Source organism: Eptatretus burgeri, chromosome 2 (genome assembly GCF_056783735.1).
Source record: "Eptatretus burgeri isolate ZD-2024b chromosome 2, Ebu_testis_v1, whole genome shotgun sequence".
Lineage (NCBI taxonomy): Eukaryota > Metazoa > Chordata > Myxini > Myxiniformes > Myxinidae > Eptatretus > Eptatretus burgeri.
Genome location: NC_140962.1, coordinates 131,796,189 through 131,811,004, shown reverse-complemented (window position 1 = coordinate 131,811,004; position 14,816 = coordinate 131,796,189). Strand labels below are relative to the sequence as shown.

Below are 14,816 nucleotides of genomic sequence, written 5' to 3'. Positions count from 1 at the left end.
GCACAACTTGACCTGTGGACTTGGATTCTTCTCCATACTTCGGTGATATGCTTTCCCCTTCTGAGGACTTTTAAGATGTGGCTGGCCTGTTGGCTTCATTGTGTGTGCACCTTCTGGACTAGATTCTTTTGAACGTGCTCACCGCCGACACTTCACCAATTTATAACCCGTTGGAGTTTATTTTACAAAGTTTTGCTAAGGATAAGTTGCCACCTCGAGTCGTGAGTTAACTTATCTCTTCATTGTTGTCAGTGACTTTGTACTTACTTAATTTGGGGATTCTTCAGCGTCATTAAGTATTACATTGAATTAGTATGAAGTTTAAGGTGGCTAGTAGGGATTAATAAATATTCCTTGAGCAGATTTACTCGGCGTTGCGTGGAAAGAGAAACGTGAATAAGTAACATTTTATCGCCAAAGGAAATTTGGAAACTGTAATACCCTCTGCCACTACCACCACGAGGTGGCGTTACATGGTACACATTAACAGAGAGGATTTACACACCGTAGGATCTTTAACATCCATCAACTAATTCCGGCAGATGGGACACCTGCTTTAACGTCCATCCGAGAGATGGCACACCCATTGATGAATCACCCAACCTGTAAAACACCATGATGACAGTTTATGGCTGGGTCGAGGTTAGAACCCAGGCTTTTGAACGAGACTGGTTTTCATTACAAAATATTTCATGTTGTCATTCCAGAAGGGTCACAGCGAGAATCATGCAGAACGACCTCCTGCAACAAGGGAAGGGAAAAATGTACCACAGCTAAGCAGCACATTTACACCAGACCAGGTGGGGCATTGAGCCAGCTGGGTTTCTTACCAACAATGCAATTGTGGTATGGTAGTTCTCCTGTAACTTTCTCAACTTCCTGAAGCTTAATCCTATTCTATTCAGCAGTAATTGAATCTGACAATTCCTTTGGTGCCAGGTCAGTGTCCTCACCACCAAAACACGATTGTACAGATACATGACAGAAGTATTAATACACACCTTAAATTTCTTCATTTCTTCTGTATGACGCAGTTTAACTCAGTGATTTGTACGAATATTCCTTTGCAGAAACGATTTTGTGGGTCTTGTATGACAATTAACTATGCTGTAAACTCAGAGAACACACAAACTTTGATTTTTAATGAGGACGAATTGTTGGCCATTTGGAAGGTGGAGTCAGCCAGCATCAGAGAGCTCAGAACCTTGGCATCCCGCTTTCTACGGTCAATCGGGTGATTGTGCAATTCACCAGCAAAGGCAAAGAATCCATAGCTTCCCGTGCTGGTCGATCTGGGCCTCAGAAAGGTGTCTTCGAGCCGTCAAGCGGTCCATTGAGAAAACTCCCCGTTGCAAGGCAGCAGATATTGCAGAGGAGGTCCAGGTTAGCTCAGAACTGCATTGCAGTACCTTCCTCAACTGGGCTACTATGGGAGAGCAGCTCAGAGGAAACCTCTTCTTAGACCAGCCAACATTCAAAGGAGAAAGAAGTGGGCTGATGAGATGGCCAACAGACCTTTGGAGTTTTGGCAAACTGTAGTTTTTTTTCAGATGAGTCCCAATTTGCTCAATTTTCTGACAGTGGACGGGTATGGGTCTGAAGACTTCCCAGTCAAGAGTTCTCTTTGAATCGATTGCAGCCAACTGTCAAACACCGTGGTTTTTCAGTGATGGTGTGGGAAGCAATCTGGAGCACTGGTCGGTCAGAGCTTGTGGAGTGTGTTGGCAACATCAACTTCGACATACAATTCTATCCTTGAGGATGGACTTCTCCCTGTCTTTTCCACTGGTCAGATGGTCAAAAACAACACTGTTCATAGAAGATGGAGCGCCATGCCACACTGAAAAAAAGACCAAAGAAAGGCAGGACAGAGATGGGATCAAGCGATTTCCATGGCCAAGTCAGTCTCTTGAGATAAATCCCACTGAACAGCTCTGTGCCATATTGGATCGAGCTGTGCGGAAAAAGTCCAGGAAACCAACATTACACGCAGAATTGCGAAACCTTTTGTGTGAAGCCTGGGCAGAAATCCCACAACAGAAAATTTCAGAACTCATTAGTTCTATGCCTGAAAGAGTAAAAGCATTTAAATCTGCAAATAGCAAGTCCACCAAATACTAGCGAACATATTAAAATGGATCAAATATACTTCAAATGTTCAAGAAATAAATTAGACAAAAATCATGGTGTCTATTTACTTCTATCATGTCTCTACCCTTTAGTGCATAAGTATCATGACAATGTGATCAGCAATGAGAAATGCTCATTTGGCTTGATCCGAACTTGAAAACATGTTTTAACTCCAACTCAACGGCTGACTGTTAGAAATCAGGCCTTCGAGACAATGTGGAGCTCACACTTTGCACAATGAGTACAGGCTCAGCAAATACCTTGACATCACTGAGTACCTGGCAACTTTCCTCATCTAAAAAGGTTCTGTACATGACATGCTGTTGATATGATAAATACTCCATTTGATTTCCCCTCTGATACGTTAACCAATGAAAAGGTAACAGGAACAGGAACCCCATTGAGGCACGACTCAGGCTGATGGAATTACCTCGAAGGAGGCAAAAAAAGAAAGTTTGGAAATCGAATTGCCATGTCATCAATATCTGAAGTTGTTTTATCATAAAGTACTCTGGAGGAGACCAACAGCGTTTATGATGTATCCACATGCCATAATACAGGGGAGCTCTAATCATTTATCGTTTCAATCTCCAAAATAATTTTTCAATTGCTTCCCTTTCACAAAAAAAAAAAACACAAGTGGGAAAACATTATTCTCCCATCATGCTTTGCAGTTTAATTTGTGCTTTTGAAAAGTATCTGCTCTTAAAAACAAACAAATCAAAACAACAACAAAGCAATGCCATTGAAAGCGCTCTGGATGAAATCACAATTTCTGAGTAAAATATGAATTGTCCAATAGCATTGCGGTTAGTCTTCTCTACAAGAGTGAGGCACCAATGGTTATTTTGACTTGAGAATCACTAATTGCAACCCAACAAACTCCATCCTGTTGTGCAAGCCTTGGATGACAAGTGATGGTAAAGCTTTTTAATAAGCCTTGGGTAAAACACAACTCTATCCTTAGTTTTATTAATCTCTATTATGCAAAATTTCTGCAATGAGGATCATAGTATTCCTAACTTGAATTTAGAGAACACTGCACACACAGTCTTGAAAAACAAGGACGTGGGCGGGTCTGCGAGCTGCAAATTCGATTGGTCGTGATGTAAAATGCCACAATATACGGAAGGTTTTTTTGAAAGTGGCATGAAGGTGATTTGTATTCCAGTGTTCAAGAATATAATTCAATTGCAATAAAAAAGACTTTATAAGTTGCAGAAAAAAAACCATTTCAGAAATTTACCGCCATTGATGCATCGCTTACACCACATTGTTTTAAAGTCCCTCTCATGTATGGACCTGAAAGTCCCTCTCGTGCCTATCTTGTTTAGCGTGTACCCCACCCCATCCCTCTCCCTTCCACAGATCTCATCTATGTTCCCTACTGTTTTGTCCTTCCCTCTTGTGCCGTTGCGTGTTGGCTCTCATATGAGCCTCGGCAGTGTACACACACACACACACACACACACACACACACACACACACACACACACACACACACACACACACACACACACACACACACACACACACACACACACACACACACACACACACACACACACACTAGTTCATCGACCCTGTTGTTTGTGTCCTTTATGACATCCTTAAAAACAGTAAGTTGCCCGTTTGAAATTATTTATTTTGTTTGACTGCCAGATGATCAGAAAGACTAAAACAATTATCTCACTCCTTTCTGCGCATGCGTGATCAGGATAAATTGAGTCAAAAGTACTGTTAAATTGAAGGTTGGTTTTCCGATTCATCTTGAAAAAATAAAATTCAGTTGAAATCAGGTTGTTACTCGATCATAAACTGACGTTCGTGGACAAAGTGAACCAATTGCTTAACCCTACTTTACACTGCACCCGTGGGGTAATTAATTCCAGCTCATTCCCAATGCCAAATTCCAGCTCTAAATTGCTCACTCCAAGCCAATTCAAACCTTTATCAGGTCTTTATAGAAAAATTACAACTTCACAACTATTTTGATTATATTTTGCCACCTGTTGAAGGAAATTTTCCCAACAATAACCAGTCATGTTATGCAACACTTCGTATTCAATTTTGAACAAAAATACCTTCCCACCACCCCATCAATTTTCAAAACAGCTCATACAAATGATTACAAAAAGAAGAAACCAAAAACAAAACAGAATTACAGCTCAACTTTATTGCTGCATCAAATCAGTAGAACCTTTAGTGAAGTAAATATGCAGGGTTTGGAAAATCATCGAGAGTGCTCTGGTGCCTTTTGATCACTGCAGAATTGATGGCTGGGCTGGAGAGGGAATGGGGAGCGAAAAAAAAAAATGGAACATATTCAGTCATGAAGGAAGTGAACGAGATCAACCTGAGCTGCTGACATATCATAATCACCTTGTCCTCACAATATGAAATGCAAGACAGAGCCTTTAATTCAGAGATTCATCAGAATATATAGATTACGGTAGATCTGAAAAACCAATGCAGACTCAGTGACCCACACCACCTTTAAAACAGATTTTGTATGCTCCTTCAAGAACGTGCGATGATGAGTCTCCATAAACTCCGACATCCCAATGCAAATTGAAAAATACCACTTATGATTATATATATATTACTAAAACTCTCATCTTGTATGAATGTATGTATGTATGTATGTATGTATGTATGTACCCGAAATACAGCCGCACAAAAATTTTAGGGCCACCTTACCATTCTCCTGCAGTGTACAATATCAAGTTTCGTTCAAATCGGGCAACGAAAATTTTTTATTAAAAAATCAATTTTCAATTCAGTCAAGTACTCTTCGGGAGAATTTGATCAATGCAAACAACCTCAGCGGTATAGTTCACTGGAGCTATTCATTTTTTTTTTTGAAATGATTTATTTCATCAACCGCTGTCACAACAGGAACCGAACGGGTTCACGGGTCGTCTAGTATATATTAAAAGTTAGCATGTATTTCATTTAACCATTAATAATCAATTTATATCTGAACACGTAGGACACCCATCACACGGACAAACCTTGAAATTTAAAGTACTATTACGTGCCCGTAAAAAAAAAAAAAAAAAAAAAAGAATAAATAGATATTCCAACAGCAAGCAAGAAACAACAACCACAGGGCTTTTCTTTGCTCTCGCGTGCCCGTACGTGCGTGGTGCGGAAGTTCGCATATCACAGTTACGATGATTTGCAATTTAGATTTTAATGGCCAATTATTCAATTAGCACAAACGTATTTTACCTTTTCGCAATGTCGTCGCAAGGAAAAACAAAAAGAGAAGAGAAGAGAGAAAAAAAATTACTTCCTGGTTCGGAGCATACCAGCACTCTGATGTTACCGAATTTTATGCACCGTCTAATATGAAAACGATCACAACTTGGGGCATTGTTTTTATCAATAAATGCACATAAGAAATCGAGAAATTATTAGAATACACGAAGTCATCACTCTCCGGAAGCCCGTACATTGTAACCTGTAATGGGGAACGCGGCTGAGCTTCCCTTCCCCATCGGCCACGCCCACGCAACGTGTCCTGTCATTGGTTTGGTAACTAGATGGCCATAACTTGGGAAGCCCTTGTCCGATTAATACCAAACCTTGAAAAAGCACATCCTCAGGTCCCCAGCAATATATCTGGCAAGTTTCAATTAGATTGGACCAGTGGTTGTCGAGAAACAGCGGACACACACACACACACACACACACACACACACACACACACACACACACACACACACACACACACACACACACACACACACACACACACACACACACACACACACACACACACACACACACACACACACACACACACACACACACACACACACGGAATTATAGATAGATGGTCCTGGACAACAACATGCAGACAGAGACAGACAGAGTGAATACCAGACAAACACCAGACAAAGACGCTACACAATTTACAAAACAGGATTAATAATCTCGAACTTCGCTATAATGCATATTCAAGGTTGAAAATATAATCAACTTGTGGATAAATTAGACAAAACTGGAATGGCGCTCGTCGACAGATATACTGTACCTCCGCCCACATTATAATTGAAGGCTTTTATGTTAAGAAAAAAAAAAAACCGCTCCCGAACAATGTGACCAATGACATCATCAATTCCCCCCACCCCCACATCCAATTCAGCATGAAATGATCCTCTATTTCATAATGATTGGATAAAGCGTTTGACGTATACAATTATGGCATAACGAAGCCACCTATGGCATAACAAAAGAAGAAGAAGAACAAAAAAAAAAAAAAAAAAAAAGACTTCTTTCCCATGGGGAGTACTTGACATGTGCGGTTTCAATTTTTTCCAGAGCGGTTCCAAAGATAGAGGTCAAAAGTTTTATTTATTTTTTTCCAACGTGGCCGCCACACCACATGAGTGATGACATCATAATTATCATTAAAGCATTCTCCATGAGTAGTCACACCGATGGTGAAAATTGTGTGTCAATCGGACAAGCAGTTCTAGAGAAAACGGAAAAATAAGTACGGACGGACTGACAAGCTGCAAGCATGCCTCCAGCGACTTCCTTGGCAGAGGCATGAAAATTACAGTTAAATGAGAACCCTCCCAACCCCCACCCCCCACCCCTGCCCTCATGTCACTGAAAGCTAGTTACGAGTCCTACTTGGAAGCGGCAGGCCCAGCACACCTCAAACTGTGGCCAGGCGTGCATCAGGAACAGGCACAGATTATTTGAATACAATCCACATTCAACGCACAAAATCAACTTGAGGCCAAATCAGATGTAGAATGTCGTGGCGTCCGTCCGTCTGTCCGTCTCTCCCTCAGTGTCAGTGCCACCAAATTAGCTTCCTGAGCAAGGGTTATACAGGGTGTTATGCTATTGCCTTCCCAGCAGTGGTCGGGGCAGGTATTTGGAATTTGTTTATTGTGCCGGCGGTATCTCACCAAATCTTCGTGAAAGACACCATTTGATTTTTAACATCCACCAACTAATGCCAGCAGACGCGATGCCCGTTTAAGATGTATAAAAGGTACAGCACACACAGATGGATCACCCTGATTGTGAAACACTGGGATGACAGTTTATAGCTAGGTCAGGGTTCAAACCCTGGCTAGACAGCTTAGAGGTGAGTGTACGTACCTGTAGACCATCCTGCCAGCCCTATGGTTACAATACACAGTCAAACTGTGCTCAAAGCTACATTATTAAAATCTGTCTGCACGCAGATACTCAAACCAATTGCAATACCCTCACCCGTCCCTTCTGGAATAGGTGAGCTGAACCAATCAGGCCCGATACAGCCTCGTCTGGTTCATCCATCACAAGTCCAATTGTTCCAAACACTGCCATTTTGCAATCTGATGAATTATACCAATAAAATGTATACAAAAAAACTCCAAGGTGATAAATGTGTGATCATTCTCACCAGCCTCTGCCTCCTTCTTCAGTCTGAATAGCTCGTCTAATTTTGCCTGCTCCATCGCTGCAACCCTCCGTTCTTCCTCCGCAACAGGTTTCAAGTACTCTGCGGAACAAAGCCTTTCGTTATGACAATGAATAACCACACATCGCTCTAAATGATGGAAGTAACATTGTGCCTCGAGACTAATCAAAGATCAACTGGAGCGGAACTGATGGTGCGCCATCGCAAATCCCCACACTTCCAACCTTAAGCAAAGATGAAAGATGGCATGATGTTCCATCGTGAATGACCCAATATCAGATTTTGGGTGAAGAAAATGAAATAAATAAATTTTGATTTTGTCAAGATGGTGTAAATTGACCTTGTATTTTGTCCAAGTACTGCTAAACTGGGGATTTAGAAAGTGCCAAGAAAGCAATTTGTGTTCTACAATGTTCAAGTACTGCAATTCAATTGAAGTAAAAATAAAAGTCTCAAAAGGTTGTTAAAAAAAAAAAAAAAGATTTTTTTTTCCCCCCAGAAGTTTACCACCGTTGACGCAGCATCTTTTACACCACCTTATTTAACACGTTAAGTTGTTCATGCAAGTCTGCGTCCTTCCTGACGTCGCTTAAAAACAACAAATTTCCTGTTTGGAACGGTTTTCAATTTTCTTGGACTGCAATACAGAGCAAAGCGATTGCTTCATCGAGAGTGCGAATGCGCACTCAGGACGAGATTCCGTACAGTTTGCCAAATTTTAAGCCAAAGTGGTGCTAAACTGCAGGTTTGTTTTCCCAATCCATGTTCCACAGTGTTCAAAATAGAAGCTTAAATTGCATCTAAAGTAGTTCCCAAATCATCGAGCGACGTCGGTCGAGAGACAGACGGACCAATTGATCGACTCCGCTTTGCACACGTGGTAAAGCCCACGATTAATGGAGTACACACAGGACAGGATGGTGTGTGTGTGGCCGGTACATCCCGTTGGTCAGGTTTCATTTGGCCACAGCCAAGGTGGCACAAGCTCCCTGGGTGTTAAAACAATGACCGTGTTTCTATTTGTCGCCTGCCCCCTCCGATGACGTCATTAAACCGAGCTCCGACCCGACCAACCACTCGTCCGTGTACGTGATATCTCAAAAACCCGTTGAACATTTAGCTTTCATATTGCAGATATCCATTCCTCATAACGTTATCTCAACCCGATGAGATCATGGCTCTGATCAGCTGAATTATGTTGCCATGGCAACAATCTTAGTAACCTGGCTTGTGTTCTCGATATCTCAGAAACCGGTGAACGTTTAGCTTTCATATCACACAGATGCATCCCTCATAGCACCCAAAAGTTGGGAGACCGATAGCATCAGCTAGTTGTTGGCACAGAACCTTATTCTTCTCTTCTTCCCTTAACAAGGGCTGTGGGTGATGGCACCAAGCTTCTGCCCTGCCTTGACCACTGGACTCCTCTCCACCTCCTTCGCCTCCCCCATCCAACCGCAAAAGCATTCCGGAGTCAACGAACATAAATAGCGATTGTAAAACAAAGTAGGCTTTCAATTATCTTTCCACATTCGCCTCGGACTCGTGGGAAGGGAATGAAACATTAACTTCCAGCAGCAGGTAACACAGACGTCTCCAAGGGCAACGGTGGAGTCGAGGATTGCATCCACTTACCATTCCGAGCTTTACCGTAAGCCAGTCCCAGCAGCAGGGCCGAGTACCGGCAGAACTGCAAAGAGAAAAAAAAACAGAAAAATGGATTAGGATCGAAACCTCGAACGTATCGTGGGGAGAAAAGAAACGATGGTTTGTGGAGAGGGCCAGAGAAGAGCCGAGACCGCACAGGTTTTTGGGTTAAAACGTTGACGGGTCGTCAATAATTAAGATAAGGATGAAGATTATTATTTTTTTTTTCGAAATGAGTGAACGATAACCGAGATTCCATACGAGGAAACACCGAGACCTTGATAACCGGAGAAACCATCACGGGCGGCGCCATTTTGTTTTTTACAACAAACGTCACGTCCGTTTCCTTTTTCCCGTTAAAATCGTGCTTTTTTAAATATGATTTATCTGCAATAACTAACACAATTTCTCGCTCTCATTTCAGGTCAAAAATATTACTTACGTCTTACAAAATTAATTTCGACAAAATAAAATAAGAAGACGTTAAAAGATTAGCAAACAGCACTCCGCAAAAACACACCGCCAAAGATGTTAACTTTTTCTTCTTTCTGATTCAGAATTCAGGTAATATTGTCTCAAATCATTGGTGAAAGCGTCATATACTACTTGTGAATGACAAGAGTTTCAAGTTCAACACAAATTATTGTTCCAATCAGTTCTTGTTATCAAAACCCATTGAAAAAGGCATTTCTGTGGATTTTACATTCAAAGGAAATAATTTATTAATGGCGTGTATCTGGAATCATTTCCATTTGAAACCATTGAAGAGCATATTATGATGTTTCGTCACTTGCGACGCCCCGCCTCCTGGCGACGCCCCGCCTCCTGGCGACGCCCCGCCTCCTGGCGATGCTCCACCTCTTGACTACGCTCCGCCTCTTAGCGACGCCCCGCCTCCTGGCGATGCTCCACCTCTTGACGACGCCCCGCCTCCTGGCGACGCCCCGCCTCCTGGCGATGCTCCACCTCTTGACGACGCTCCGCCTCCTGGTGACGCTCGGCCTCCTGGCGATGCTCCACCTCTTGACGACGCTCCGCCTCTTAGCGACGCCCCGCCTCCTGGCGACGCCCCGCCTCCTGGCGATGCTCCACCTCTTGACGACGCTCCGCCTCTTAGCGACGCCCCGCCTCCTGGCGACGCCCCGCCTCCTGGCGATGCTCCACCTCTTGACGACGCTCCGCCTCTTAGCGACGCCCCGCCTCCTGGCGACGCCCCGCCTCCTGGCGATGCTCCACCTCTTGACGACGCTCCGCCTCTTAGCGACGCCCCGCCTCCTGGCGATGCCCCGCCTCCTGGCGATGCTCCACCTCTTGACGACGCTCCGCCTCTTAGCGACGCCCCGCCTCCTGGCGATGCTCCACCTCTTGACGACGCTCCGCCTCTTAGCGACGCCCCGCCTCCTGGCGATGCTCCACCTCTTGACGACGCTCCGCCTCCTGGTGACGCTCGGCCTCCCAAAGCACGGTGGCTGCTCAACACCCAGCAGCGCCTCCTGTCGTCAAAAGTGAGCTCGTAGTCGGTCCGTTCAACGTTCTGACTTTTTTTTTTCACTCCTTTGTATCTGAGAGTGCTGAGCCGTCCGTGTACTGTCTTCATTAATGTGCACCCAATAATGAGGGGTGAGTGAATTCGCCATATTTGTGGACGTATTAAATAAATACCTCCCAACCTCGTTCACACTGTTCGCTTAATTTAATATTTCCACACACGGCAAGTGACCCGGATTTTACGGGTTTGACCCGTTTTGTTCCTGAAAACCTCGCAGACCCGCTCTGTGGTGTGGTCAAAACCCGTATTTTTCAAACGCAATGTTTCACTTCCATTCCACTCTCAAGGATTGACACAGACCCGAACAGCTTGTCGGATCAAAGTTTTCACAATTCGAGCGACGACTCATGGAGAATGTTGTAATGATAATTATGACGTCATAGGTCACGTGGTGTGGCAGCCATCTATCGATAATTTCAGCAATCTGTGTGTGTGTCTGTGCCCGCTGTTTCTCGACAACCGCTGGTCCGATCTAATTGAAACTTGCCAGGTATATTGCTGGGGACCTGAGGATGTGCCTTTTCAAGATTTGATATTAATCGGACAAGTGGTTCCCAAGTTATGGCCATTTATTTACCAAACCCATGACAGGACACGTTGCTGCGTAGGCGTGGCCGTTGGGGAAAGGGCGCCATTTAGTTACCAATGACAGGACACGTTGCTGCGTAGGCATGGCCGATGGGGAAAGGGCACCATTTAGTTACCAATGACAGGACACGTTGCTGCGTAGGCATGGCCGATGGGGAAAGGGCGCCATTTAGTTACCAATGACAGGATGCGTTGCTGCGTAGCCGTGGCCGATGGGGAAAGGGCGCCATTTAGTTACCAATGACAGGACACGTTGCTGCGTAGGCATGGCCGATGGGGAAAGGGCGCCATTTAGTTACCAATGACAGGACACGTTGCTGCGTAGGCATGGCCGATGGGGAAAGGGCACCATTTAGTTACCAATGACAGGACACGTTGCTGCGTAGGCATGGCCGATGGGGAAAGGGCACCATTTAGTTACCAATGACAGGACACGTTGCTGCGTAGGCATGGCCGATGGGGAAAGGGCGCCATTTAGTTACCAATGACAGGACACGTTGCTGCGTAGGCATGGCCGATGGGGAAAGGGCACCATTTAGTTACCAATGACAGGACGCGTTGCTGCGTAGGCATGGCCGATGGGGAAAGGGCGCCATTTAGTTCCCAATGACAGGACACGTTGCTGCGTAGGCATGGCCGATGGGGAAAGGGCACCATTTAGTTACCAATTACAGGACACGTTGCTGCGTAGGCATGGCCGATGGGGAAAGGGCACCATTTAGTTACCAATGACACGAAGCGTTGCTGCGTAGGCGTGGCCGATGGGGAAAGGGCACCATTTAGTTACCAATGACAGGACACGTTGCTGCATAGGCATGGCCGATGGGGAAAGGGCACCATTTAGTTACCAATGACAGGACACATTGCTGCGTAGGCATGGCCGATGGGGAAAGGGCACCATTTAGTTACCAATGACAGGACACGTTGCTGCGTAGGCATGGCCAATGGGGAAAGGGCGCCATTTAGTTACCAATGACAGGACATGTTGCTGCGTAGGCGTGGCCGATGGGGAAAGGGCACCATTTAGTTACCAATGACAGGACACGTTGCTGCATAGGCATGGCCGATGGGGAAAGGGCACCATTTAGTTACCAATGACAGGACACATTGCTGCGTAGGCATGGCCGATGGGGAAAGGGCACCATTTAGTTACCAATGACAGGACACGTTGCTGCGTAGGCATGGCCGATGGGGAAAGGGCACCATTTAGTTACCAATGACAGGACACGTTGCTGCGTAGGCATGGCCGATGGGGAAAGGGCACCATTTAGTTACCAATGACACGAAGCGTTGCTGCGTAGGCGTGGCCGATGGGGAAAGGGCACCATTTAGTTACCAATGACAGGACACGTTGCTGCATAGGCATGGCCGATGGGGAAAGGGCACCATTTAGTTACCAATGACAGGACACGTTGCTGCGTAGGCATGGCCGATGGGGAAAGGGCACCATTTAGTTACCAATGACAGGACACGTTGCTGCGTAGGCATGGCCAATGGGGAAAGGGCGCCATTTAGTTACCAATGACAGGACATGTTGCTGCGTAGGCGTGGCCGATGGGGAAAGGGCACCATTTAGTTACCAATGACAGGACACGTTGCTGCATAGGCATGGCCGATGGGGAAAGGGCACCATTTAGTTACCAATGACAGGACACATTGCTGCGTAGGCATGGCCGATGGGGAAAGGGCACCATTTAGTTACCAATGACAGGACACGTTGCTGCGTAGGCATGGCCAATGGGGAAAGGGCGCCATTTAGTTACCAATGACAGGACATGTTGCTGCGTAGGCATGGCCGATGGGGAAAGGGCACCATTTAGTTACCAATGACAGGACACGTTGCTGCGTAGGCATGGCCGATGGGGAAAGGGCACCATTTAGTTACCAATGACAGGACACGTTGCTGCGTAGGCATGGCCGATGGGGAAAGGGCACCATTTAGTTACCAATGACAGGACACGTTGCTGCGTAGGCATGGCCAATGGGGAAAGGGCGCCATTTAGTTACCAATGACAGGACACGTTGCTGCGTAGGCGTGGCCGATGGGAAAAGGGCACCATTTAGTTACCAATGACAGGACACGTTGCTGCGTAGGCATGGCCGATGGGGAAAGGGCACCATTTAGTTACCAATGACAGGACACGTTGCTGTGTAGGCGTGGCCGATGGGGAAAGGGCGCCATTTAGTTACCAATAACAGGACACGTTGCTGCGTAGGCGTGGCCGATGGGGAAAGGGCACCATTTAGTTACCAATGACAGGACACGTTGCTGCGTAGGCGTGGCCGATGGGGAAAGGGCGCCATTTAGTTACCAATGACAGGACACGTTGCTTGGCGTTTTGCACCCACGGTATCTATCTTCTATCTATAATTCCAGCAATCTCTGTTTGTTTGCCTTTTCAAGGTTTGAAATTAATCGGAGAAGTGGTTCCCAATTTATGGCCAAGTTAGAGCGCGTTCCCCATTATGGGTTACAATGTACGGACTTCCGGATAGTGATGACTTACTGTATTACAATAATTTCTCGATTTCTTATGCGCATTTATCGATAAACACAATGCCCCAATCCAGTCTTCGTTTACGAGAGCGAAGGAACCGCCTGTGTGGTTGTTTGGAAGTTTATTTTATTTTATTTATTTTTGCACGTACGGCCACACACGTACGGCCATGCACCTACGGCCACGCACGTATGGGCACGCACTAGTATTGAAAAAAACGTAAAAACTTTTGACCTCTGCATCTGTGAAACCACACCAAGGGAAAAATTGAAACTTGGCACATGGCAAGTACTCCTCATGGGGAATGAGTGTGATTTTTTTTTATGACGTCATAAGTGCCCTCGTTATGACGTCAATTGCATATGTGGAACACCACATCCGATCAGTATGAAAATTTTTGAAGGTCATCTCTGGATAAAGTGGTCCACAAACATTTTTTTTCATTACATCATCAGTCACGTGATTCAGCAGTCATATATTTTTTAAAAAAAAATAAACCTTCAAAAATCTTCTTCTCTGAAGTGGCTGAACAAACGAGGCAAAACTTTACATGTATGACCACCTGTCCATAAGGAACAAAAGGTTCACACATATGATATAGGTCACATGGTTGGCAGCCATATTGAATTTACCCTGAAACCCATAAAATACACCACTCAAAAGAAGTTCTGGCGAGGGTCTGCAATCTCTGATTGCTCTTTTTCTTGTTACCGTTTGAATTTGGAATGGAAATTGGTGGCATGAGATATCGTTTATGTTGTTGTTGTTGTTGTTGTTGTTTCGTATACAGCTGGTACCTGCTGGCTGCATTATTTTTCTGGAAGCACGGTTGTGCCACTAATGCAGTTAGTGTACTCTTCCATACGTAACTGGTGTCGAGGTGGGTGTCGAACGTAAACGAAAGATAAGTGGGTGAGGTAAATGATCCACAGCTGTATTTGACTGTCAGACTAACCGTTCAGGAAAATCTCGC

At 45.0% G+C, this 14,816-nt stretch overlaps 1 protein-coding gene across 1 annotated transcript; it reads right to left on the bottom strand.

The window, feature by feature from the left end:
• Positions 1-4,286: 4,286 nt before the first annotated feature.
• On the bottom strand, positions 4,287-9,588 carry ATP5ME (ATP synthase membrane subunit e). The gene is made up of 4 exons (XM_085871270.1): positions 9,486-9,588; positions 9,197-9,251; positions 7,544-7,642; positions 4,287-4,414 (listed from the first exon to the last, which is right to left on the bottom strand). Exons 1-4 carry the CDS (start codon positions 9,519-9,521, stop codon positions 4,392-4,394), a joined length of 213 nt encoding a protein of 70 aa, XP_085727396.1. The 5' UTR covers positions 9,522-9,588; the 3' UTR covers positions 4,287-4,391.
• Between the last annotated feature and the right edge of the window lie 5,228 nt (positions 9,589-14,816).

What these genes read in the sequence shown, in the direction of transcription:
- ATP5ME (XM_085871270.1), bottom strand. Translation starts at nt 9,521, where the DNA reads ATGGCGCCGCCCGTGATGGTTTCTCCGGTTATCAAG. An exon ending in TTACGGTAAAGCTCGGAATG is followed by an intron (nt 7,643 to 9,196) that starts GTAAGTGGATGC and finishes TTTGTTCCGCAG; the next exon opens with AGTACTTGAAACCTGTTGCG. An exon ending in GAAGAAGGAGGCAGAGGCTG is followed by an intron (nt 4,415 to 7,543) that starts GTGAGAATGATC and finishes TTCCCTCTCCAG; the next exon opens with CCCAGCCATCAATTCTGCAG.